Source organism: Engystomops pustulosus, chromosome 2, assembly GCF_040894005.1.
Source record: "Engystomops pustulosus chromosome 2, aEngPut4.maternal, whole genome shotgun sequence".
In the NCBI taxonomy this organism is placed as follows: domain Eukaryota; kingdom Metazoa; phylum Chordata; class Amphibia; order Anura; family Leptodactylidae; genus Engystomops; species Engystomops pustulosus.
Window position 1 is genome coordinate 249,299,300 of NC_092412.1, and position 26,707 is coordinate 249,326,006.

General features: G+C 47.4%; 1 protein-coding gene across 2 annotated transcripts in view; it reads left to right on the top strand.

Annotated features, from left to right (window-relative positions):
* The window catches only part of B3GALT5 (beta-1,3-galactosyltransferase 5), a 50,497-nt gene that overhangs the window by 12,752 nt on the left and 11,038 nt on the right, over positions 1-26,707 (top strand). Inside the window, exon 1 of one of the 2 annotated variants that reach the window (XM_072138786.1) lies at positions 3,877-4,052. The exons of the other annotated variant lie outside the window; for it this stretch is intronic. Within the exon in view, the coding sequence (XP_071994887.1) occupies positions 4,023-4,052 (30 nt within the window). The 5' untranslated portion in view covers positions 3,877-4,022. Of the gene's footprint in view, positions 1-3,876; positions 4,053-26,707 lie in introns of those variants that run through there. 2 annotated transcript variants of the gene reach the window in all.

The following is a 26,707-nucleotide window of genomic DNA, read 5'->3' on the forward strand; positions in this document are numbered from 1 at the left end:
TGTGACCTCTGATGAAGCTCTCGACCCCTAGTTACAGACAGACCTCCCTGCCTACTGTGACCTCTGGTGAAGCTCTCGATCCCTAGTTACAGACAGACCTCCCTGCCCACTGTGTCCTCTGGTGAAGCTCTCAATCCCTAGTTATAGACAGACCTCCCTTGCCCCTGTGAACTCCGGTGAAGCTCTCGACCCCAAGTTACAGACAGACCTCCCTGCCCCTTGTGACCTCTGGTGAAGCTCTTGACCCCTAGTTACAGACAGACCTCCCTGCCTACTGTGACCTCTGGTGAAGCTCTCGATCCCTAGTTACAGACAGACCTCCCTGCCTACTGTGACTTCTGGTGAAGCTCTCGACCCCTAGTTTCAGATGGACCTCTCTGCCTACTGTGACCTCTGGTGAAGTTCTCGACCCCTAGTTACAGACAGACCTCCCTGCCTACTGTGACCTCTGGTGAAGCTCTCTATCCCTAGTTACAGACAGACCTCCCTGCCTACTGTGACTTCTGGTGAAGCTCTGGATCCCTAGTTACAGACAGACCTCCCTGCCTACTGTGACCTCTGGTGAAGCTCTCGACCCCTAGTTTCAGATAGACCTCCCTGCCTACTGTGACTTCTGGTGAAGCTCTCGATCCCTAGTTACAGACAGACCTCCCTGCCTACTGTGACCTCTGGTGAAGCTCTCGACCCCTAGTTTCAGATAGACCTCCCTGCCTACTGTGACTTCTGGTGAAGCTCTCAACCCCTAGTTATAGACAGACCTCCCTGTCTACTGTGACCACTGGTGAAGCTCTCGATCCCTAGTTACAGACAGACCTCCCTGCCTACTGTGACTTCTGGTGAAGCTCTCGATCCCTAGTTACAGACAGACCTCCCTGCCTACTGTGACCTCCGGTGAAGCTCTTGACCCCAAGTTACAGACAGACCTCCCTGCCCCCTGTGACCTCTGGTGAAGCTCTCGACCCCTAGTTACAGACAGACCTCCCTGCCTACTGTGACCTCTGGGGAAGCTCTCGACCCCTAGTTACAGACAGACCTCCCTGCCTACTGTGACCACTGGTGAAGCTCTCTATCCCTAGTTATAGACAGACCTCCCTGCCTACTTTGACTTCTGGTGAAGCACTCAACCCCTAGTTATAGGCAGACCTCCCTGCCTACTGTGACCTCTGGTGAAGCTCTCGACCCCTAGTTTCAGATAGACCTCCCTGCCTACTGTGACTTCTGGTGAAGCTCTCGATCCCTAGTTACAGACAGACCTCCCTGCCTACTGTGACCTCTGGTGAAGCTCTCGACCCCTAGTTTCAGATAGACCTCCCTGCCTACTGTGACTTCTGGTGAAGCTCTCGATCCCTAGTTACAGACAGACCTCCCTGCCTACTGTGACCTCTGGTGAAGCTCTCGACCCCTAGTTTCAGATAGACCTCCCTGCCTACTGTGACTTTTGGTGAAGCTCTCAACCCCTAGTTATAGACAGACCTCCCTGTCTACTGTGACCACTGGTGAAGCTCTCGATCCCTAGTTACAGACAGACCTCCCTGCCTACTGTGACTTGTGGTGAAGCTCTCAACCCCTAGTTATAGACAGACCTCCCTGTCTACTGTGACCTCTGGTGAAGCTCTCGACCCCTAGTTTCAGATGGACCTCTCTGCCCAGTGTGACCTCTGATGAAGCTCTCGACCCCTAGTTACAGACGGACCCCCCAGCCCAATATGACCTCTGGTGAAGCTCTCAACCCCTAGTTACAGACAGGCCTGCGCCGCCCCCTGTGACCACTGGTGAAATCTCTGGATGTTGCTTTTGTTCTTTTAGTACTTTTAGTAAGGTGTCTGTAATGAAGCTTTATTGATCTTCCTTATTCCTATGACAGCACAAAATTTTGAATATCCTTTTGTCACAGGAGCAAAAAACGTATATATGCTGTTCCGACTTACAAATTCAACTTAAGTACAAACCTAAAGAACCGATCCTGTACATATCCCGGGGACTGGCTGGTACTTACCTAGCATTTTCCTGATGTTGCAATATAATAATTTGTTGAGGATCCCTATGCTTTCTATCCTATAAACTACAACGCCATGTGTCAACCATACAATATAATCCAGCTTCTTGAGCGTTATACTACGGAGGGATTGTTTTACTAGGATGAGGTGTATTTTTCAATGGGGCTTTTTTGAGTTGCACATAATTGTAAAAATGTTACCATTTTTTGGAAGGGGTGGGAGATTTAAGTATTAAAAACAATAATTTTGGGGGTCTTGTCTTTACACATCTGGACTTTTATGTAACATATCTTTACCGATCCGGACTGTCCCACGAGGATGATCTCTGCAGCGATTCACGTAGGTTGTGCGCCTGATATCCTGGATGTGTTGCTTCCCCTGATCAGGTACGACAGAGTTCACTTACTTCTTCCTGGTGCATGTAAGTGCTTGGCTTGCGACACATTTTTGAAGTTAAATCCGAATCCGTCGAATCATCCCCCGATTTGTGTCACATGAAAGCCAGCGCGATTGCGCAGAATTCCAATCGGGGCGCGAAAAACCCCTTTTAAATCCCTGTCTAAGCAGCGCAAATCAAAAATCATTGGGATGTTCGACGAAAGTGCGGTCCGTAGGGCCCTTAGTAAATGAGCCCCGTTATCTTTGACTTGTGGGTATAAATTGTCACAATACAAGTTTCTTTTTTGGTATTTTAAATTTTGCTATAAAAAATATAAAAAAATTATTCTAGTACCATACTGCCGCATTTTAGAGCGATTATTTGTTATTTTTCCCATCAACTGAGCTGTGTGAGGGCTTGTTTTTTGTTGGATGAGCTCTAGGTTTAGATGGCACCATTTTGGGGTAGATATGAATTTTTTGATCACTTTTTATTCTACTCGTTGAGAAATTTTACATGGTTGTCCATGAAATATGCTGACCAAGATTCCCAGCATTGTGGTTATCTATGATGACTGGCGTGGGAACATTTCATCTCTTAGCACCAAAGATGAATACGATGATGATAGTCCTGGTCTGTATTTCATGGACCAAATTTGACTGAACGGAAATTGGGCTTGTACTTGTCATAAAACAGGATTTGCTTTCCAGGACTTTATGGGATAGTTGGGTGATAACCCCTAAGGCAGTGGTGGCGAACCTATGGCACGGGTACCAGAGGTGGCACTCAGAGTGCTCTCTGTGGCACTCCAGCTCAGGACAGAGTTCACCAAACAGAAGAAGTAATGATTTACTAATCTCAGTGCTATTTTATCCCTTTAATCGCCAAGGAAGTGTCTCATATGTCCTTAGAGGGTGGCACCAAGCAAGTATGAGATACATCCTGGATTATAGGAGCCATAACTTTGGATCCCTGGCACCTAGAATCTCTTGGCAGCTTGGGACTGAATGAAAAGTGAGAAGGTGTGGAGAAGACCGGATTATCTTTGAAGGTCCTCCTGCTGGCCCCATTACTCTTCCTATACAGTGGGACCCCGGAGAGAAGCTACAGTGATAGTCCGGATTTGCCCTCCAGCTTTCAATTGTATTGGTGTCCTCAGGAGGCGGGTATGATAGAAAGTTTTGGGAGAACAGTTCAACACATAAATAAATAAATCATTACTTTTATAGGCACTCTGTGATAAATGAGTGGGTTTTGGTTGTAGTCTGGGCACTTAGTCTCCAAAAGGTTCCCCATCACTGCCCTAAGGGATGTGTATTGAGGTGACAGATGCTGTAAAGAATTTCTTTTATGAACTGGGTTAAATTTACCGAGAAATTAGTGATTAGAGCTGGTGAATGTGGATTAGCTCACTGATTGTTCTGTGGATCATAGAGTGCAGTGTGACCCCTCCCTCCCCCTGGCACGGCTTCTATGGGCTGTGGCTCTTTATACACGGTCCCTTACCTCCTTCCCTTGGTAGAAATGAGCAGATCATGCTTTCCCTCTCCAGGGGAAGGTCTGTCTGCAGCATTTAGCTGTGTTTGTTTCTAATCCTCATTGTCAGTGACTGCAAACAAATTTATAGCTGGTTTTTATCCTCCGTCATGGAGCCGGAGGGCCGGAGAATTTCTAAGGTAGGGGATACTGCACCTCGTTACATAAGTAGAATCTCAATAATTATCATAATGATAATTGTGAGATCATAATGCATCAAATAGATTGTGGCAGCATGGGGAAGCCCAATGCAAACAGACAATTTATGCATTTGCTATTTTGCTTTTGGAAATAATAGAAAAAAAAACAATACTGTACATAGCGGGTGCTGAATATTCCTAGTAAACAGCACAGGGAGTGGAAATAATTATTAATTATTAATGAGACGCTCGTTTATCCTGTGCTCCCAAAATATCTGTACCCACAGAGAGACATTTCTTTAAGATATATACAGTATATATTTTTTTTCATGATGAATTAATGACGTGTTTTACATTTTTATATCATAGCATTTCTCCTTTTCTGAATATTTTTATACATTTTTTTTTACAATTTTTTTGGAGGATTTTTCTTTATTTCATTCATTTTTTTGATTGTTTTCTTTATTTCATCTTTTGTTATGTTTAATCAACGTTTATAAAAGGAAGGCAACATACAATATATGTGTATGTATATATATATATATATACAGTCCACTCTTCATGTTTTGAAAATTCTTTAAATATTATATATATATATATATATATATATATATATATATATATATATATTATATATATATATAATTATATATATTATATTATCATATATATATATTTATTATATATTATATATATTATAATATACATAATAATAATATATAAAATTGAAAGAATTTTCAAAACATGAAGGGTGGTCTTGTAGAACCCCATAATTGAGCGTAAATCTTAATTTTTTTTTAAATTAGATTAATTTTTAATTTTTTTTTTTTAGACCAATTTATTTTTTATATTAATATTTCTTCTGTTTTTACAATGAAGATTAAGATTTTTGTTAGAAATTATTATTTGAATTAATGCATCTTTGCATTATTGCAAAATAAATGCATTTTTATTTGTTCTTCGTTTTGATTTTAGTCATAATAATGACTGATGTTATCTAATTAATATTATATTTTTATAATTATTATGAATTAATTAATAATATTAAAATATTAATTAATAGTAATTAATATATTAATTGATATTATATATTAATTATTAATATTTTAATGATATTATAATTTATTGTACATGTTTCAAATATTTTGAGCATTATTTGACTTTTTAGCTATTTATCTATTTTCTTTGAGCGACATTTTTGTTATATATTCTTTATTATTTTTGCTGCTGGTTACTTGAGTCATTAAGATTTTTTTTTTATCTCAGAAGCATGGCTATTTATTTGAGAAGTTAAAGGGGTTATCTAGTTTACATGACACCATTATCAAATACACCATTCGGAAATTCTAAGTTATAACTTAACTCCCCAATAAACACCGGGGGGATATGGGATTGTCACACACTTAATAGGTAACTGGATGTGGTAATAATATTCCCAGTGTGGACTTGGTAGGTTTCCTTCATGCAAAATGGTTGATCACATGGGCTCAGGTATTTAATTTTGAAGTATTGGGGCGGGAACCCTAATCCTACCTAGCACCCATAATATTCGAGGTGCAACCGCACACATCTATTGATTACATGTAAAATAACTGATTCCTCAAGTTTAAGGGAGAGCTATAAGTGACCAATGTGAACTGGAAGGAGCATGTACTCCATTATAGAGAAACAATGGAGGACCCTCTACTTTGGCCTTATATATAGGAAAAGATACATATGAGAAGATGCCTGGAAAATAAAATCTAGTGGCCACTAAATTGGGTTGTGTTTTTCTGGACCTCTGGGGTCTAGTGTTGTTTTGCCTTGTGCTAGACTTCCAGGTTCCAGTGTTTGGTTGTCTTGTGCTGGACCTCTGAAGTCCAGTGTTGGGTTATCTTGTGCTGGACCTCTGAAGTCCAGTGTTGGGTTATCTTGTGCTGGCCCTCTGAAGTCCAGTGTTGGGTTATCTTGTGTTGGGTATCTGAAGTCCAGTGTTGGGTTATCTTGTGTTGGGTATCTGAAGTCCAGTGTTGGGTTATCTTGTGTTAGGTATCTGAAGTCCAGTGCTGGGTTATCTTGTGCTGGACCTCTGAAGTCCAGTGTTGGGTTATCTTGTGTTGGGTATCTGAAGTCCAGTGTTGGGTTATCTTGTGCTGGATGGGACCTCTGAAGTCCAGTGTTGGGTTGTCTTGTGCTGGACCTCTGAAGTCCAGTGTTGGGTTGTCTTGTGCTGGACAACTGAAGTCCAGTGTTGGGTTATCTTGTGTTGGGTATCTGAAGTCCAGTGTTGGGTTGTCTTGTGCTGGACCTCAGGGATCTTGTATTGGGTTACACCTTGGAATTGGGTTGCCATCATGGAGGAACAGATACACATGAGAAGATGCCTGGAAAATGAAATCTAGTGGCCACTAAATTTGGTTGTGTTTTACTGGACCTCTGGGCTTTAGTGTTGGGTTGTCTTCTGCTGGATCAGTATTCTGGATTCCAGGTTGTTTTTGCTGGACTTCTGGACTTTCTTCTGGTATTGTTTGGGATCTAGAAATATAAGAGAAGTATAGAATCTTACAAACCACTTATTTCCCAGGTTGAAGGTATCTGTTCATGGCAGCTGGAGGGGAGCCATGTGAGGGGGTACCGTTCTCATCTGTGTTATGTACATTGCAATGGCACCGGGCACACAGCCAGGATAGATAAGGCAGCCGTCGTCTCACGTTGTGCTATCCCAACTGTGTGTTCTCCAGGGTCTTATCTTCTCATTTCTTACACTCTATTGATACGACTATTAGTCATACTGGGCCGATTTATGTTGGGAACAAAAAGATAAGTATCTAGTAGGTTATTATACTAAACTGATAAACTTCTATAAAGAAAGTATAGATATACAGCCAGACATGGATCAGGTCTACAGCTACATTGTTTCTACTCAAAACATCCAACAACCCATACATTTTATTTTTTTAAATTCTATTCAAAAATTATGGTTAACATTTCAAAATTGCCCTTAAAAATTTTTTTTTTCCCCCACAATTTATCATGAATGATCATGAAATGTAATGTAAAATTATGGCTATTAAGATGCAAAGATGAAAAAATAAAGTAACCGAGGCTGCGCCCGTAATATGATTAAGACGTCCTGCAGAATTTCTGGTTTTTCTGCCCCAACATGTTTTTGAAATTTGCTTTAAAATCCTAAATCTCATGAGAGTTTGTTTAAGGTGTAGATGTTGGTACAGATATAGCAAATTGAGTTCAGTGTCCCTTAAAGGGACATTCCACCTAATACTAAAGTTTGACTTGTGCTCCATTCCGGTATTTCATGTGTCGGTCTGTTCTCTGTTCTTTTCTTTGTTGTTTCTCTCACTATATATCATTTCGGGACGGTGGAGTCTATGGAGATCTATGTGTCACCATCACAGATCCTGTAAGATGGACTGTACCGCACTGACTCTCCACAAGGAGTCAGAAACTCACATCATAGTTACTAATATAGATTAGACAGGTTCCTGTCACACAGTTGTAAATTGCGAGTTCACAGACCATCCTCCCTGACTGTATACTTATGCTATAGTGAATATAGAGGAAGAGGATTCTCACAGGACAACTCCAGCTACTGACATAAATGTGATGCTGCTCTGAGGCATCATGGGACTGATAGCAAAGGGGAAAGGAAGTGAAAGCAAGAAAAATCTAAAAATCTGGAGGCAGAGGAGACGTCAAATTGCACAAAGTAAGTAAAGACATGGACCTCTCGCCTCTTCTGACCTCCTAGTAAATCGCTTCATTCCCTATAACAGTGATGGCAAACCTTTTTGAGACCAAGTGCCCAAATTACAACTAAATCCCATTTATTTATTGCAAAGTGCCAACACGGAAATTTAGGCAGTAACTTATTGCTCTCTGTTCTACCACAAATTAAATAGAAGGACCTCTATCGTTAAACTACCCTTGTCCGTACCTTCTTACTCTTTCTACAGTCCGAAGAAGCCAAGGATGTGTTGCTTTAAAATAATGCTGAGAGCACCATCTACATTGTCTTTGCCTGCAGGTGAATTCTTTCACGTCTGCTGAACTGGCACTGGGTGCCCACAGAGAGGGCTCCGAGTGCCACCTCTGGCACCCGTGCCATAGGTTCGCCACCACTGCCCTATAATATAGCATTTATGGAGTATGTTCTCATATGACTCTATACTGTGCTACTCCTCTGTTATACCTCCTGTAAATTTAGGATGATTTTGGAGAACACCCAGTTGTCCATTTATTCACACATTAACACACATGTACAGAGCTGTGTGTGGGCTTGTTTTCTGCATAACACATTGTACTTCCTCATGATGGTTTTTAATATTTTAGGCCATGTCCTGGGAACAAAGGCAGGAAAGTGCCCAGGCCAAGGCCTAAATAAGATCCTTCAATCCAGAACTGCTTGTCCTTCCTGGTATCCTTTATTAACCCATATGAAATTTCATAGAATTTTAGGATTTTATTCATGGATATATACTGGGAAGCTGGAGAAATAAATTCAAATGTGGTGAAATTGAACCCCCCCCACATTTTCATCATTTTCTTTTGGGACCTGGTATTACGGCTTCCATTTAGTGTTTCAAATGACGCGTCTCCTTTATTGTTTGGGCCACTTCCCGCCCCACTGACATGAAGGTGGCAAATTGGGGCAAATAATGGCAAGTGCTAGCAATAAGCAGTAAGCTGGCATTTGTGAGTTTTTCAGACTGACGTGTCGCAGAGGTCCTGATAAATATGCCCCTATATGTTTATGATTTTTATTGATTATTTTTTTCCGTTCTTTTAAACTTTTTTCCACTATTTTACATACTCCCTAGGGTACTTTTACCCTAATATGTCTGGTGCATCCTGCTATATATATTTGGGGGCACTGTCTCCGTCTGGAGGAAACAAGGTTTAATCACCAGAGGCGACAGGGATTCTATACTATGAGAACTGTCAATCTGTGGAATAGCCTGCCTCAGGCGCTGGTCACAGCAGGGACAGCAGAGAGCTTCAAGAAGGGTCTAGATGCCTTTTTACACCTAAATAACATTGATGGTTATGTTACTATGATACTATGATATTATGATATACTGATGTATATAGGCACAGCAGTATATGGCATTTTTGTATAAGATCTGTTACAATGTGCCGGTGCAGAAATGACAGATTTTAGGGGCGGAGAGTCGCTCCCTGATGACATCACTGCTATTATTGTCAGTGGGAGTCACAGGGCGCCCCCCACACTTATTGTACCCAGAGGGCTATAAGCAGCAATTGGGAAATCTATGAAAATCCAGGAAAATCCATAATATACAGAAACCAATAAAATGTTACATTATTTGAGCCCATCCTACAAAAATTTCCTGCAGTATTGAGTGAACAACATTTTTTAAAACAAGAAATTGGGACCCTTACTGACTATATATCAATATTGTACTAAGAGGTGGGGGGCGTCTTTCACCCCTGGGAGGGTAGGTCCTCTCCCCCCCCCGTAACAGAGTGCATGATAAAATGGCGCAGCTGTGTTTTTTCATAAATTCCCCCACCACCTTCCCAGTACATTGCACAGACCATTACATGGTGGCAGTAGGAAGTAGAGTTTGTTACGCAGAAAACAAGCCCTCACACAACTCTGAACATGGAAAAATAAAAAAAAGTTATGGCGATCGGAAGGAGGAGAGAAAAAAAAGGGGATTAAAGGGATTAAAATATTAAAAAGTTTTTCATTTTTTTGTTGATTTATTAATTTATGTGAGATCAAAGTTGACTTCGGGTCCATAGAGCTGATTGTTATTGCATTTCCTTTAGACTTTGTTCCCCTCGGGCACTTACAAGTGAAATGACTTTATTTATTGCTGATTGTTCACCTGAAATAACCTGTGATTGCCGATTCTTCAGGGCTGCCCCACTCCTAGCCGCCCCCTGCAGGCAGGGATTGTGTATTACACGGCTGTTAGGATAGGATATAGATTACATGTACTTAGGTCCTTGCGCCAGTTTTATGTCGGACTTTGCAGGTTCTTTCTAGTGCAAACTCCTTGCCCAGGGATTTAAGACGTGACCGCACCACATTTGTGTCTCACGTGACCCTTTTTTGTCGCTGCTGCACTATTCTTCATGCAACACAAATTTTCTGCCCCGAAATGGGACGTTCCGGTGCTCAGTTGGACCGTGCACCAGATTTAACATGCAAAGTCCGATGGAATTGTGCACCAAAAAAAAAAGTGGTGCACTCTGTCGGAGCAGAGCAGGTGGCGCCAGATTCATGCAGAACGTGCACCAGAAATCCTGAATCTGGTGCCCCCTGCACACTACACAGGACACTGCACATAGTACACACTGCACTGCTCTTAGTAAATGTGCCCCAATATTTTAGGAGTTGTTAATGATTTCCTTTAAAGTACAATCTACAGCAATCCTCACTATATTTTACTGCTTCAAACACATGAAGTAAATAAAAACCAAAGTAATAAATGGAAAGCTGCCGCTGTCTCGTAAGAAGCCACAAAGTGACAACCCTGATGCCGCAATGATAAAGGTTTTGTAAACTTGGCTGTAAAAAAAGGGGAAAGAAACATGTATATAGGCTCAGTTTAAAAAACTAAATGATTATCATAATACACATGTCATCTGCTGCAGAACATCATAATACACATGTCATCTGCTGCAGAACATCATTATACACATGTCAGCTGCTGCAGAACATCATAATACACATCTCAGCTGCTGCATAACATCATAATACACATCTCAAAATCTTTCAGAACATCATAACACACCTCAGCTGCTGCAGAACAGCATAATACACACCACTGCTGCTGCAGAACAGCATAATACACACCACTGCTGCTGCAGAACAGCATAATACACACCACAGCTGCTGCAGAACAGCATAATACACACCACTGCTGCTGCAGAACAGCATAATACACACCACTGCTGCTGCAGAACAGCATAATACACACCACAGCTGCTGCAGAACAGCATAATACACACCACTGCTGCTGCAGAACAGCATAATACACACCACAGCTGCTGCAGAAAAGCATAATACACACCACTGCTGCTGCAGAACAGCATAATACACACCACAGCTGCTGCAGAACAGCATAATACACACCGCAGCTGCTGCAGAACAGCATAATACACACCAAGGCTGCTGCAGAACTTCATAATACACACCACAGCTGCTGCAGAACAGCATAATACACACCACGGCTGCTGCAGAACATCATAATACACACCACAGCTGCTGCAGAACAGCATAATACACACCACGGCTGCTGCAGAACATCATAATACACACCACAGCTGCTGCAGAACAGCATAGTACATGTGCAACATTCCCCACCGGGCCTAGATTTTTCCCGGGGCCCAGAATACCGGGGTGGCTGGCGGTTGCGGCCTAGGCACGCTAGTGTCACGGTGCTTGGTATAGGGACTGGAGGACTGTCCTGGCAGCTCTCCAGCGAGTGGTGTGTGCAAGAAATATGGCGGGAGAAGCTGATGTACTGAATCTCTCTGGGGAAACCCCTGAGTGTCTGTAGTATATATCCCTGGGTAATGGATGGGGAGCCCGTGGTGGTAGAAGCTGTATCCAGGGATCAGACGGAGGCAACGTTGTGCAGAAGAACTCACGGTTCTTTATTGGAACAAATGCAGGCAACGGGCCAAATGGTCTTGTTACAGGTTCTGGATTACAGGATGATTACGGATTACTGGAGTGGTCATGGAGATCCTCAGGAGTTTGGTCACCAGCCTGGTAGTAGATATAGGCTGGGATGTAGCTGTGTCTAGATATGGAAGCTGTAGCTTTGTCCTGGGTGTTCTGTGTGTCTGTGCTAGAGGTGCACTGACACTGTGTCTCTGGTCACTCAGTGTGTGTTCTGGAACATGAGCTCTCTAGGAGAGCTGGGGCCTAAGAGCTGAGAGCTAAGACAGACTCTCTGCTCTGTAGAAGGGCCTGGGGTCCCTTCCTGTCCAGGGGTTATATTAAACCCTGGTCAGGTGGTGCTCACTCTCCAATCACACTCCAGTTCACATGAAGGAATACAATTGGACAATAACTTTAGAAAACGTAACCCTTGCCTGCACAGGCAGTATCTACAGCTGCTAATTACCTTAATTGACTGCATTACCCTAAGGGTGGGGACACACGTGACGTTTTGAACACGTTTTTGGCCTGTTTTTAAGCAGTCTGTCAAAAAAAAAAAAAGCATCCGTTTTTCACAGGTTTGAACAATTATCTTAATTCAAACTAGTCAAAAAAAAAGGATGCGTTTTTTGACGGACTGCTTAAAAAAGTGGCCAAAAACGCGTTCACAACACCACATGTGCCATCACCCTTAAGGTGAGTTGATCAGACTCCCCTAAAGGGGTCCTACAGGTAGAGGGCCTTATTCGCAAGCCCTCCCTTGCCTATACGTCGGCAGGGGTGTTGCACATGCCTCGAGTATTACCTCATCTACTATTTGCTCTATGATTAAAAGAGCGTGAGAGGGTCTATACATTCATAGAGTCTCCGGTGCAGGACACATCAGATTTCACTATGGGGATTTGGTTTCCGTTTTTGCAAAGACTGTAATAACTAAGTATAAGTATAATATAAAAGGCTTTGGGGTTTGTGTGATATTTTGTATAATTTGGCTGCATTGGCAGAAAAAGAAAACTGAACCCGTCTGCAAGTACAATGCAGGAAGGATTTTGAATGCAATTGCAGAAAATGGATAAAGATAGGACAAATGAATGAGGAGGGAAGGAGGGGGAGTAATATAATATGTGCCAACCGCAACCAGAATGTAGTCAAATATTTAAGAAATCTGTGCACAAAGAAGCCAACAACTGCTTATCAAACAGGGGATTATACTCACACAATGGCACAAACACCTGCGGTTCACAGCTCTGAAAGTAATGGGCCAAGGCAGAAACATGTCCAGGATCAGTACAGGATAAGTAATGTCATGTATGTACACAGTGACTGCACCAGCAGCAGAATAGTGAGTGCAGCTCTGGAGTATAATACAGGATGTAACTCATGACACGGCACTGGGGAGTCCTGGTCGCCGTTTCCTTCTTCTACTGTAACCAGATCCAGACGTTGTACCTAAAGAAACACTCTGACACCGCCTTTTTGGAATAATCTGGCCACAGCAGCCAATTTTATTATAACATACAACAAATATTGAAACATCAATAAACATTTCCCCCCCTCATAATCCTGATCCTAATAAGAAGAAAGGTCCTTGGAGCTCCAAATTACAAATGCCATTCTGCTCTTATCGTTATTACCCCCAACCGCCACCTCCGGTTCAAGGGCACCATATCTCGCAGATGGCTTTCCCAATTTTCCACTCCCCGGGACACCACCCAGCAGGAGTCCATACTGCCATACCCCTAGGCATGGCCCCGAATTCAGGGGAAAACTATCCGCCATGTTCTCCCCCGCTCCCCCTTGTAGCTCCACCAACTCCAAGGACTTTTCCCTTCCCCCTGCCCTAAACTGCCGTAACAATATATAAGCCTCTAAACCAACCCTGCTAATTTAAGGGCGGGTGGGCGGGACTCCTTTGCCTGGTAAACCTAAAATGGCTGATCCCCTCACTACTCCTATCAAATTTAATACCTCCCCCTAACTACTCCCGCCACTAATTACCCCTCCCCTTAACAACGGCTTCCTCCCCCTGGACCGCGTCATGCCGGCCTCCCCCAACGCTGTGGGTACGTCCTCTTCTTGACACGGCACTGGGGAGTCCTGGTCGCCGTTTCCTTCTTCTACTGTAACCAGATCCAGACGTTGTACCTAAAGAAACACTCTGACACCGCCTTTTTGGAATAATCTGGCCACAGCAGCCAATTTTATTATAACATACAACAAATATTGAAACATCAATAAACATTTCCCCCCCTCATAATCCTGATCCTAATAAGAAGAAAGGTCCTTGGAGCTCCAAATTACAAATGCCATTCTGCTCTTATCGTTATTACCCCCAACCGCCACCTCCGGTTCAAGGGCACCATATCTCGCAGATGGCTTTCCCAATTTTCCACTCCCCGGGACACCACCCAGCAGGAGTCCATACTGCCATACCCCTAGGCATGGCCCCGAATTCAGGGGAAAACTATCCGCCATGTTCTCCCCCGCTCCCCCTTGTAGCTCCACCAACTCCAAGGACTTTTCCCTTCCCCCTGCCACAGCAAGCAGGCCTTAACCCACCTTAAGACTGCGCAGCCCCCACCATTGACAGTGCTCGTTCCATTCCCCCTTGAATGCCAAGAGCCCATAAGTCAATGCCAACCGCATTAAGGTGAACACCATCAGCCAGCCAATATTCAGCGCTGCCATCCTCCAATTCCTTGTGGCGAATCGCCAAACCCCCGTTCCTTACCACAAAACCGCCCACTGCTCTATTCAGCTTCACCCGGGCCCTGTTCAAACGGCTAACAGACCTCGCATGTCTCCAAACCCGTCTATAAACCACATCCGACCAAACAATCACCAAAGACGGGAATTCCACCATTAACTTCAACAAATCATGTTGTATATCTCTAATCAGCTCTCTCACCGGTTGTCCACCCAAGTCATTCCCCCCAACATGGAAAACGACTACCTCTGGACACTTATCCAATTCCACAAACTTCCGAAACTCCGATAGCACCTTACCCCATTTCATCCCCCGAAAACCCAGCCAGCGCACTGTTACCTTCGTCCGATCAAAACCCAATTGCCTCCCATCAGGTCGCCTGGCTGCTCTCTGAGACCCCCAATATACGTAGGAGTGTCCGAGAATCCATACCAATAAAGGGGTGCTACCTGTAAATACAAAAATAGAATTAACAACAAACAACCTTGACTGAACTTAATCCAACTAAGGAGCACTATTACTCTTCCAACAGCTGCGGTCGCACATAAGACTTATATCTCCCCGAACTCCATCTCCCAATACGTTTCACTGCTTCGGGACCCAGCCCTCTACCTACAGCCTCCGTTGCTGCACCGATTCTAAACGAATGTGATGCGAACGAACTCGCATCCAACCCCAGCCGAACCAAGCTTTTCCGGAACACCGCTGTAAACTGAAAACGGGAAAGAAAGGACCCATCCGCATGACACAACAATGGGCCCGTTTTCTCTCCCCGGTCCTCCAAGAATTCCTTCAAACACCCCCAAGGACACATCACTGTCCCTCGTACCTCATACAACGTCACTCTGCGACCCATACCAAACAAATCAGTTTTTGATTTTCGTATGCCAAACTCCACCCAATCAGTTCCCAATACCACATCCTCCCTCAGAATACCCCCTTTAGCTTTTTTGTTTGGCGCTATTAACTCCCCGATTCTCAGGGCCCCATAAAACGCCCATGAAAAAGCCAAACGAAACAACTTCCTTTCATAAGCCGACTCACAAACCAACTGCAACTCCTCCCCCAAACGTTCCAACAAACCGAACGACACTGGCATTCTCCCATCCTTACTTACTCCTACCCCCTTTTTAAAACCCCGCAACGCCTTCTTAAACAGAAAACTCTTAGTCATATCCGTCACTCCTTGCAAATTAAATCCAAAAGCTAACGCGGCAACCCCTCTGCTCACTTTTGCCCTAGACCATCCCAAGCTAGCCGCTCTCCCAATCCAAACCAACAATCCTGTCAATCGCTCATCATCGGTCCCTCCACCTCCCAATTCCCCCAGTAATCTGTCCCAACTATCCAATACCTCCTTGTACGCCGACCAAGTGCCCTCAGCCAGAGACGCTCTTATCAACGCCTCCGCCGTTCGAAGGCTATCTCCCACAGATGCGGCGGGCAGGGAATCCCTTCTTCCTCCGCGACCGGAGCCAGCTGCCGAAACCGATCCCACTGCAACCGAGACAATGCATCAGCAATGGAGTTCTCAATTCCCGGAACATGAACAGCAACCACCCATGAATTCAGCCCCAAGCACAATAATACCAAATGCCGCAACAGCCGCACCACCGGTGGAGACGATGCCGATACTCCATTGATCGCTTGAACTACCGCCTGGTTGTCGCAGTGAAATCTCACTTTCTTATTTCGAAAACATTCCCCCCAAATCTCCACCGCTGCCACAATCGGGAACATCTCCAGACACGCCAGGTTCTTTGTTAACCCAGCCTCCAACCACTCTTTCGGCCATTCTCCCGCACACCACTGCCCCCCACAGTAAGCGCCAAAACCCACCGACCCGGCCGCATCAGTAAACAATTCCCAATCGTAGCTGTCCACTACCTCCTCCAGCATCAACGAACGCCCGTTGTAATTTTCCAAAAACCCATCCCATACAACCAAATCCTCTCTTATTTCCCCGCTCAAACGAACAAAATGATGCGCCGCCTTTATTCCCGCCGTTGCTGCCGCCAATCGTCTGCAGAAAACCCTGCCCATTGGTATAATTTTGCACGCGAAATTCAACTTACCTAACAATGATTGAACTTCCTTCAACCTCAACTTTTTAACCCTGCAACTCCTTCTTACCTCCTCCCTTAAAGCCACCAACTTATCCTCAGGTAACCTGCACTCCATTTTTTCAGTATCCAGCGTGATCCCCAGGAAAACCAGACAAGAAGTAGGCCCTTCAGTCTTTTCCTGAGCCAGTGGGACTCCAAACTTCCTCATTACCCACTCTATAGTAGCCAGTAGAGCGTGACATACCCTGGAATTTCCAGGTCCAATGCACAAAAAATCATCTAAATAGTGAATTAGGGAGTCCACCCTCGCCTCTTGCTTCACCGCCCATTCCAAAAACGAGCTGAATGCCTCAAAGTATGCGCACGACACCGAACACCCCATTGGAAGGCAGCGGTCGACATAAAAAGCTGACTCCCAAAAACACCCAAGCAGCCGCAGGCTATCTTGATGCACCGGCAATAACCGAAAAGCGGATTCGATATCCGTCTTCGCCAGCAGAGCCCCCCGTCCATACTTCCTCACCCATTCCACCGCCTTATCAAATGATGTATACGCCACCGTGCAAACCTCTGGTGAAATACCATCATTCACTGACAACCCCTTCGGGTAAGAAAGATGATGAATTAAACGAAATTTGTTCGCTTCTTTCTTTGGGACCACCCCTAGCGGAGACACAATCAATCCTTCAATCGGTATCCTTGCAAATGGGCCCGCCATCCTCCCTAACTCCACTTCTTTAGCCAATTTTTCACGTACTACCCCAGGATATTGATATGCTGACCTCAAGTTCCTAGTAGTAAATGGAACTGCGTGCCCCGGCGCCGGAATCCGAAAACCCTCCCCAAAACCCCCCCTCAATAACGCCGCTTTTTCCACTTCCGGGTATCTATTTAGATAAGGCTCCATCTCTAGAAGCCTCACCGGAGTCTCCCCCATGACCAGCGTTGCCTCCGCTACGCCCTTTGTTCTTTTTGAAACATTTTGCCGTCCCATGTGACGACCCTCCGCAAGTGGAGCACACATGCCTGAATTTACAGTTTGACCCGTACTTGCACAACCCATCATTAAACTGCCAGCAAGCCCCCCCCTTGGTGCCGCTTGAACTCTCTTTCTGCTGGCCCGAGGAACTGGAACTACTAGTTCCGGCTTCCTCCCTCCCCCCTCGAAAGGACTGCCCAAATTTTACCGGCGCCATCACCTGCAGCCACAGTCCTATATCCTTCTGATCCCACCTGATACTAGGCCGCACGGCCTTCCTCTGCCTAAAATCCTCGTCGTATCTGAGCCACGTCTGCCCCCCATACGACCTGTAAGCCTCCCCAATCGCGTTTTGATAGCAAAATAACCCCGAACAGTTCTCAGGAGCCTTTTCCCCAATTACACTTGCTAGTATAGAATACGCCTGGAACCAGTTTTGAAAGGTCTGGGGAATCATTCGCCACCGCTTTTTCTCCTCCTCCTCCTTCTTTGATTCCTCCTTCTTCCCCTTGTCCAAATTAAATTTAGACAGCGGCAGAAGCGAGAAAATCTCCACATATTCGTCCCTCCAAATCTTCTCTTTTACTTCTTTCTTCAAATGAGACCCCAGCTGCCCCTCAAAACACACATACACCTCCCCTTTTGCCCTGTCGTCCAACCGAACCCTCTCATCCTTCTCCTTTTCCGTCTGAACAGACACCGTCACCCCCGAATCCCTTCGCCAAACGCCCCCCGTCCCCTGCCCAGACCACGGTACCCATGCTGCCACTGGAGACGCCCCTGCTATCGATCCCTCACACCTCGTTAACAACTCACGCATACTCCCCATCAATGACCTCATCTCCTCCACAGTCCCCCCATCACTCACTCCACTCCTTGGAGACCCCAAACCCCCCGACTGAACAGACACAGAAACTGACTCACCATGCTGCGTGGGTGCTGTGTGCCCACCAGCGGCCAGGACGTTCTCCACCCGTTGCACGCTCCTCTCGCTGTTTCCTGCAGACAGATGGCTGCTGGCTCCTGAACAACCACAGCAGGACAGGCAAGCCGCACTGGGGGACTGTGCCACTGATGATGCTGCCACCGCTGGAGCGGCGCCGCCTTCTCCCCTTCCGCCTTCCGTCTCCTCCCCCACCATCACCGACCATGCAGCCCCCGCACGGGGCCCACGAGTATCTCCAGGTTCCACTGCTGTAGTAGTCGACAAACGGGCGCCCCCCCCGACCGGAACATCGCCAGTAGGGGGCCCCGCGATCGCCATTAAAGAGCTCCCACGGCGTCCTGAACCACCTGCTCCCGGCCTGCGACTCTGACCAGGCCGTGGAGCGCTGTCCGTGCCACCCGCCCGGGTACCTGGATTCCTCTCAGCGCGGGAGCGACAGTTACCTGCGCCTGATCCTGCGCTCCGCGCTGGAGGGTCCCTAGAGGGGCTCCTAACCCGACGGCGGGTGCGGGGAGTAGCCTCCGGACTAAGGCGATCGGGCGGTCGCGATCTCCTGGAGCGCCGTACTCCCTGCTCCTGACCTCCCGTCTCCTGAGCCGCCGTCCTCGCTCCTCTCCCAGCATCCGTCTGTACTCCTCCAACGCCCGGCAGCTCCATCGCCTCCATCACTTGCTGGCGCAGCTCCGGACCGCCTGTTGCTGCCAGCGCCCGAAGCTGTGATAGAAGCGCCGCCACATCTGCCATCAGTTCTCTCAATGCTGTTACTCCTTTGCCTGGTAAACCTAAAATGGCTGATCCCCTCACTACTCCTATCAAATTTAATACCTCCCCCTAACTACTCCCGCCACTAATTACCCCTCCCCTTAACAACGGCTTCCTCCCCCTGGACCGCGTCATGCCGGCCTCCCCCAACGCTGTGGGTACGTCCTCTTCTGGATCAGTACAGGATAAGTGACATTACTTATCCTGTACTGATCCTAAGTTACATCCTGTATTATACTCCAGAGCTGCGCTCACTATTCTGCTGCTGGTGCAGTCACTGTGTACATACATGACATTACTTATCCTGTACTGATCCTGAGTTACATCCTGTATTATACCCCAGAGCGCACTCACTATTCTGCTGCTGGAGTAGTCACTGTGTACATACATGACATTACTTATCCTGTACTGATCCTGAGTTACATCCTGTATTATACCCCAGAGCTGCACTCACTATTCTGCTGCTGGTGCAGTCACTGTGTACATACATGACATTACTTATCCTGTACTGATCCTGAGTTACATCCTGTATTATACTCCAGAGCTGCACTCACTATTCTGCTGCTGGTGCAGTCACTGTGTACATACATGACATTACTTATTCTGTACTGATCCTGGGTTACATCCTGTATTATACTGCAGAGCTGCACTCACTATTCTGCTGCTGGTGCAGTCACTGTGTACATACATGACATTACTTATCCTGTACTGATCCTGAGTTACATCCTGTAAATCTTTTATTTTATATATAAAAATGAAAAATATTACAACAATAAACATAAATCAAGCCATAACTTCTGGCAAAACAAAACAATAATAATAATAACAAAACAATAATACAAACTAAAAGAGACTTACGAAAATCTCCTGGCCCAGCCACACACACACCACACAATCAGCATTATAAAACAAAACCTTCACCCAATCCCACCACCTAATTTTTTTTTTTTTTTTTATATAATTTTTTATAATAATTTTTTTTTTTTCCCATAAATAACTAAAGAATACACAGCAAAAAAAAAAAAAGAAAAAAAAAGACAAACAGGAAATAAAAACATTAAATATAACTAACTAAATCCCACGCCCATCACCCTCCCACCCAGACACTGGTCTAACGTCCAAAGTTCGCGCTATATAGTCCAGACCAGTGCCCAGGATCATATTGTCCAAATCCCGTCCACCCCCCTCCCAACCTAACACCCTAACACCAACACCCCAAAAACCAACCAAGCTATATACACATTAACTATAACTACATAAATACACACTGTACACAAGATACAAACACATTAAACATATCAACATATAACAAACCAACCACATAAAGCCCAGGTTCGGCGCCTGCAAGCCCCTACATCTCTATATGTTCATAACACAAAACAAAAATCTACAGTGTCAGCTTCAGCCCAACACCAGGAGCGGAGATGACAGACTAAGGGACACTAAAGGAGAACCCCCTCCAAAGGAGAGAGGCCCTCCCCGTGCCCAGCCTCTCATACTCCAGAGAGCGCACCTTCACCAGGTCACCCAGAATGTTCCTAACCACCTCAACCACCGGGAGGATTTTACGCTGCGTCGATACTAAACACCGTGCGTTCCACGTGTGGTACCTGACCACTAGACTGACTAAGAATAACGTGCAGCGGTCCCGGCCACCCAGGCCTCTGAATGCTCCATAGGCCCACTCCGCATAGGAGAGACCGGCCAACCCGGGCCAATGGATGGAAGCGCCCACCCGGTTGTACACCTCTGTGTTAAAGGGGCAATGAAGCAGGAAGTGGTCCATGCTCTCCAGCAGGCCACCGCACTCCTCCCGGGGACAACCCCTTTCCTCAGAGCTCCTACACTTCAGATTGTCCCTCACACACAGCTTTCCATGGAAGCAGCGCCAAGTCAAGTCCCAAAACTTCAAGGGGATCCTGATGGAATTCAAAAGACCTAAACCCACCCCAAGATCCCGACTTGGGCAATCCCTGAGGGCCAGAGGCTTCTGGAAATGGGTCAACAGAACCCTTTTGTCAAGGACTTTCCTCGACATGGTCCTGATCTCCCACATTCCCAGACCCCACCGGCGAATCACCTTCAGAACCGGGGTAGCATAAGCCGGAAGATGCCCATGTGGTGTACGGAGATCCTTCACTTGCCCTCCTGTCTCCCATTCCTGGAAGAAAGGCCGAAACCATCCCCTGCAGGAGTATACCCACGGAGGAGCCCTCTCTTTCCAGAGGTTTGCTACATTGATCTTAAGAAAGGTATTCACTAGGAACACCACAGGGTTGACCATACACAACCCTCCTTGTCTCCTCGTGCGGTAAGTAACCTCCCTCTTGATTAGGTTCAGCCTATTCCCCCATAACAGCTGGAAGAACAGACTGTACACCCGAGTCCAGAGGGGTTCTGGCAACATGCACACACTGCCCAGATATATCAGCAATGGGAGCAGGTAAGTTTTAATCAAGTTCACCCTTTCCCTGAGGGTCAAAGACCAACCCTTCCACTGGTCCACCTTCTGGGCGGCGATCTTAAGCCTGCCGTCCCAGTTTTGCATGGGGTAATCCCCCTGGCCAAATTCGATGCCGAGAACTTTGGCAGAGTCTTGGGGCCCTGGAAGAGTGTCCGGGAGATCAAACCCTGGATCCCCCTCTCCCAGCCAGAGACTCTCACACTTATCCCGGTTGATCTTGGACCCAGAAGCCTCTGAGTAGCGGTCAACCTCTGACATCACCCATTGCGCCTCCCCTCTCGAGGACACAAAAACGGTGACATCATCAGCATACGCTACCACCCTTAGAGTGGCTTCCGGTGCCGCCTGGTCCATCCCGACTCCCACTAACGGCCCACGATCAACCCTCCTAAGGAATGGGTCAATCGCAAACACGTATAGAAGTGGGCTCAGAGGACAACCCTGGCGAACACCAGACCCAACCTCAAAAGAGCGGCCAATCCAACCGTTCACAAGCGGGAAACTCTCTGCCCCTGCGTACAAAACCTTTAGCCAATTGACAAACTCCCCAGGCAGGCCATACCTCAGAAGGACAGACCAGAGGTACTCGTGGTTAACCCGATCAAACGCTTTTGCCTGATCCAAGGACAGCAAGTACCCCTTCCAGTTACCAGCCCTGCCCTGCTCCACTGCCTCCCGGACACAAAGCACAGCACTAAATGTACTGCGGCCTGGAACAGAGCAGTGCTGGGTCCCCGAAAGGAGCCGGGGCGCAAACTGCACCAGCCGATTAAACAGCACCTTTGCCAAAACCTTTCTGTCCGTATTGAGAAGCGCTATGGGACGCCAGTTCTCAATACGAGATCGGTCCTTACCCTTTGACAGGATGATCAGGGCTGACCTTCTCATTGACTTCGGCAGAGCGCCCGAGGAAAGACACTCATTGAATACCTCAGTCAAGAGGGGAACCAAGGCGTCCTTAAAGGTCTTATAAAACTCAGATGTTAAGCCATCCGGACCCGGCGATTTCTTGAGGGCGAGCCCTTCAATCGCCCGGCTGACTTCCTCTTCCCTGATCATCTCTGTCAAAACATCAAGAGAGGGGTCTACTCCTGGCTCAGGGACAGTTTCAGCCAGGAAAGCCGACATCACATCCCGATCTAGATCCTTCCTGCCCAAGAGGTGTGAGTAGAAGGATCTGACGACCTCCAGAATCCCTGATCTGGACCTTTTCAGGGATCCCGTACTGTCAACCAGTCCCGTGACAACTTTACCATTCACTGACATCTTGCAGTTTCTGTAAGGGTCGGGCGAGCGGTATTTCCCGTAATCCCTCTCAAAAACCAAAGATGCGTGTCTATCGTACTGACACCTCTTCAGCAAGGATTTCACTCTGGAGATGTCCTCGCGACTACCTCCAGTCGAGACGAGATGCTCGAGTTTCCTCCTCAGGCCCTGATACAGGCGGTACCTGTCCGGGCTCCTGAGGCTCGAGAGCTGGCGGAAGAATCTCGCCACCCTTTTCTTGAGCATCTCCCACCACTCTGACTTACTGCTACAAAGGCCCAGCAATGGTACCTGGCTCTGAAGAAAGTCCTCAAAGGATTGTCTGATCTCTGCTTCTTCCAGGAGAGACGAATTGAGCTTCCAGTAGCCTCTTCCCATCCGGGGGGTCTCTGTAACATTCAGAGAAAACAAAATTAAACAGTGGTCGGAGAACTCCACCTCAACAACGGACACTGCTGAAGAGATGGCTTCCTCCTTTAAATAAAACCTGTCTATTCTAGACCTGCAGCTACCCCTATAATAGGTGAACCCCGCGTGGCCTGGGGTGTGCCGGATGTGGACATCCACCAGGCGAGCCTCACTGGCTATGCTATTAAGAGCGACGCTATCATAAGTCAGCTTGTCTCTGGAACCTCCCCTATCCTGGGACCTCGTGACAGCATTGAAGTCCCCTCCAAAGACCACCTGCCGACTTGTAAAAAGGTAGGGCTTGATCCTCATAAAGAGACACTTCCTGTCCCACTTGGACTGGGGACCATAGATGTTAATAAGACGAAGTTCTTGTCCCTTCATGAGGACATCCAGGATCAGGCACCTCCCCATTTCTAACTCAATAACTCGTCGGCATTCTACCGGTGCGGTAAAAAGGACCGCCACTCCGCTATACGGCTCGGCCGCAAGAGACCAATAGGAAGGCCCGTGTCTCCATTCCCTCTTAGCTTTAAACACGGCCGCCAAATCTGGCAGCCTGGTCTCCTGCAAAAATAAAATGTCGGCTTCAACACGGCCGAGAAAATCAAAGGCCGCAAATCTAGCCGCATCAGACTTAATGCTGGCGACATTAATGGACGCCAGCGTCAACGGAGTGGGTGCCGCCATCATGAGTGATTGAGTTAGACGGCTTTTTTCTTACTACCTCCCTTCCCTCTACTGTCCTCTGAAGATGAACCCTTTTGCCTTTTCCCTTCAGAATTGGGGCAACTTCTCTTTAATGAAATCGAGGTGTCCATGTTATTACTGGCCCCCAAGGACCCACCCGGACCACCCTCTCCTTCGTCCTTGTCTCCTGACTCTGAGTCAGTCTCCCACTCTGAGGACCCAGCATCCCCAGAGGATAGAGACTCGGCGCCCCCTGCAGGCTGCTCCGCCGCCACCTCCAGAACCCCACCCTCAGCCTCTCTTCCCGAGGAGGCGGTCTCATCGAGGGTGAGGAACCGGTTGGAAAGCTCAACCAGAGGGGAGGAAGTTTTCCCTTCCTTAGGTACCTTAGATAGGCCGCGTTTTTTCTTTTTCTGCTTGCGCTTATTTTCTAGCCAAATCCTGTTATCCTCATCCATACTCTCATAATGGGAGGACGTGGAGGACATGGCACCTTTCTCGCGCCCCATCCTCCTGACCTCCTCATCCAACTCATCATCCCTCAGGGCCTCAGTAGCATGACCAGCCTCTGAGGAAGGACCAAGGGTCACCCCAGCAGACTGAGGCTTCCCCAGTTCTCTCCCTTTTTGTCTGGCTTCAAGCCGCCTCAACTGAGAAGGCGACTTCTTCTTGCTTTTCTTCACAGGCCCCTCAGCTCCTCCACCTCTGCTGGTACCTTCCTCAGCAGAAGCAACCTCATGGCTCTCCTCCACTGGGGTCACAACCGCATTGGCAAAGGAGCGAGGACAACGGCTGAAAGGGTGACCGAGCTCACCACACAGGTTACACCTAATGTCCTTACAGGATGCAGTGAGATGACCTAGCCCACCACACAAAGCGCACTTCTGCACTTGGCAGCTGGCGCTGAAGTGTGTGGGGTCACCGCACCTGTGACAGACCTTCGGCTGCCCCTGGTAGAAAATCAGGATTCTGTCCCGCCCAAGAAAGGCTGAAGAGGGAATGTGGGCGACTGTGCCGCCTGAACACTTCAACTTCATCATGAAGGTCCAGGCTCCAGACCAAATGCCAAATTCATCGCGGTTTTTCTGAGGTACCTGTACAACTTCACCATAACGACTTAGCCAAGTCATGATGTCCATGCAAGAAAGTGACTCGTTACGGGTCAAAACGGTCACTTTCTTGACTGCGTTTTGGCGAGACACTGCTTGCACAGCAAAGTCTCGCCATGCGGGCTCGTTCTTTGCCAGCTCATAATTCGACCAGAAGAGCTCTAAGCCCTCCGGCCGAACAAAGCTGACATCGAACTCCGGAGTACCATAAGGATGTATCAGGGCAAAGATGTCACTAGCCTTGAAGTTCATCTTCAGGAGGAGCTCCACCACCCTTGACCTGGGTGGGCATGCGTCACTGCCCCTCCAGCGAAGACGAACCACATTCCTACGGGCAGCTCCGGGCCCGGTTGTGGGTAAAGACCATACAGTCTCTCCCCCCCTTTTCTCTTGGAAGGCTGCCAGGCCATGCCTGTCTGTCCAGAAGGACAGATCAACCTCTCTCCCCTCTACAGTGATTGACTTTTCCCCTCTCCTGAGAGCCTCCAGAAGACGCCTTTGCAAAACGCTATTCCCAGAGTCAGGAGACAAGGAGTTAACCCCACTTGCCCCAGCGGTGACACTCGCATAGCTCCTTATGGGAGCGGCCACCACTGGGGGTGCAGAAGGTCCAGCACTCACACCAGGATCCCCCTGAGCACCATTCACCAACCCCACATTCACCACACTATGTGCATTACTGCCTCGCTTCCTTGCATCACTCACACCAGCTGGGCCAGGAGGACCTGGGGTTGCCTCGGCGTCACTGGGCACTGGGGATAGAGCCACCTCCATAGCTGATTCAGCCTGAGAAGAGGCAGCTCCAACCCCGATCTTACTTGTGCCCTCTGCCTCATTGGCATTAACCCCTTGTTGTCCTGCTTTTCTTTTAATATTTGTCCACCGCTGCTCGCTGGATGCAAGAAGTCTCTTATCTTTATTAATTCCAGAGAGTCTCTTATCGCCATTTCCAGGGTCTGATGCACCGATACAAAATAACATTTTTCCTGCGCTCTTTCCCGCAGGCTGCACAGGACGCTTGGGAGGCGCCGCACCACAAGCCCCAGCAGCCCCATCACACTGCCGCTGCTCACCGGAGCTAAATGCAGCCACAGCGCTAGGAGCCACAGGAGCCACCGCCACTGCCCCTGGCACAGGGCCACCCCCCCCTCCCACTGGGGGGCAGCGCACAGTACCAGGACCTGCTGGATCGCCCTCACTGTCCGGCCTTTCGGCCGATGCCTTCCCTGCACCATCCTTGCTACTGCAAACAAGGCTGGTGCTCTGCGCCATGATGGAACGTGGCTTTGCAATCTCCCCGCACCCTGGCACCGAGTCCACTGCAGGATTCGTGCTGGGCTGGGTAACGGGGCCTACACGACAGGCTGGCACTGCTGCCCGCCCGGAGGGAACAGGGAGGGGACGAAACACCAGATTCACCTCCTGAGACGCCTTGATCTTCTTGGCTCTCTTCTTTCTCTTTAGGTCGTCACCTGGCATATCATCGCCGAAGGAGAAGTTTTGGAGGTGAACTGGGGACTCAAGCTGACGGATCTGAGCCATTAGCGCCCCCCCCTGGCCGCTGTCATCACTTTCCTCCTCCAGGTTGGCAGAGCCGCAGCCTGATGGTAATGGCGCTT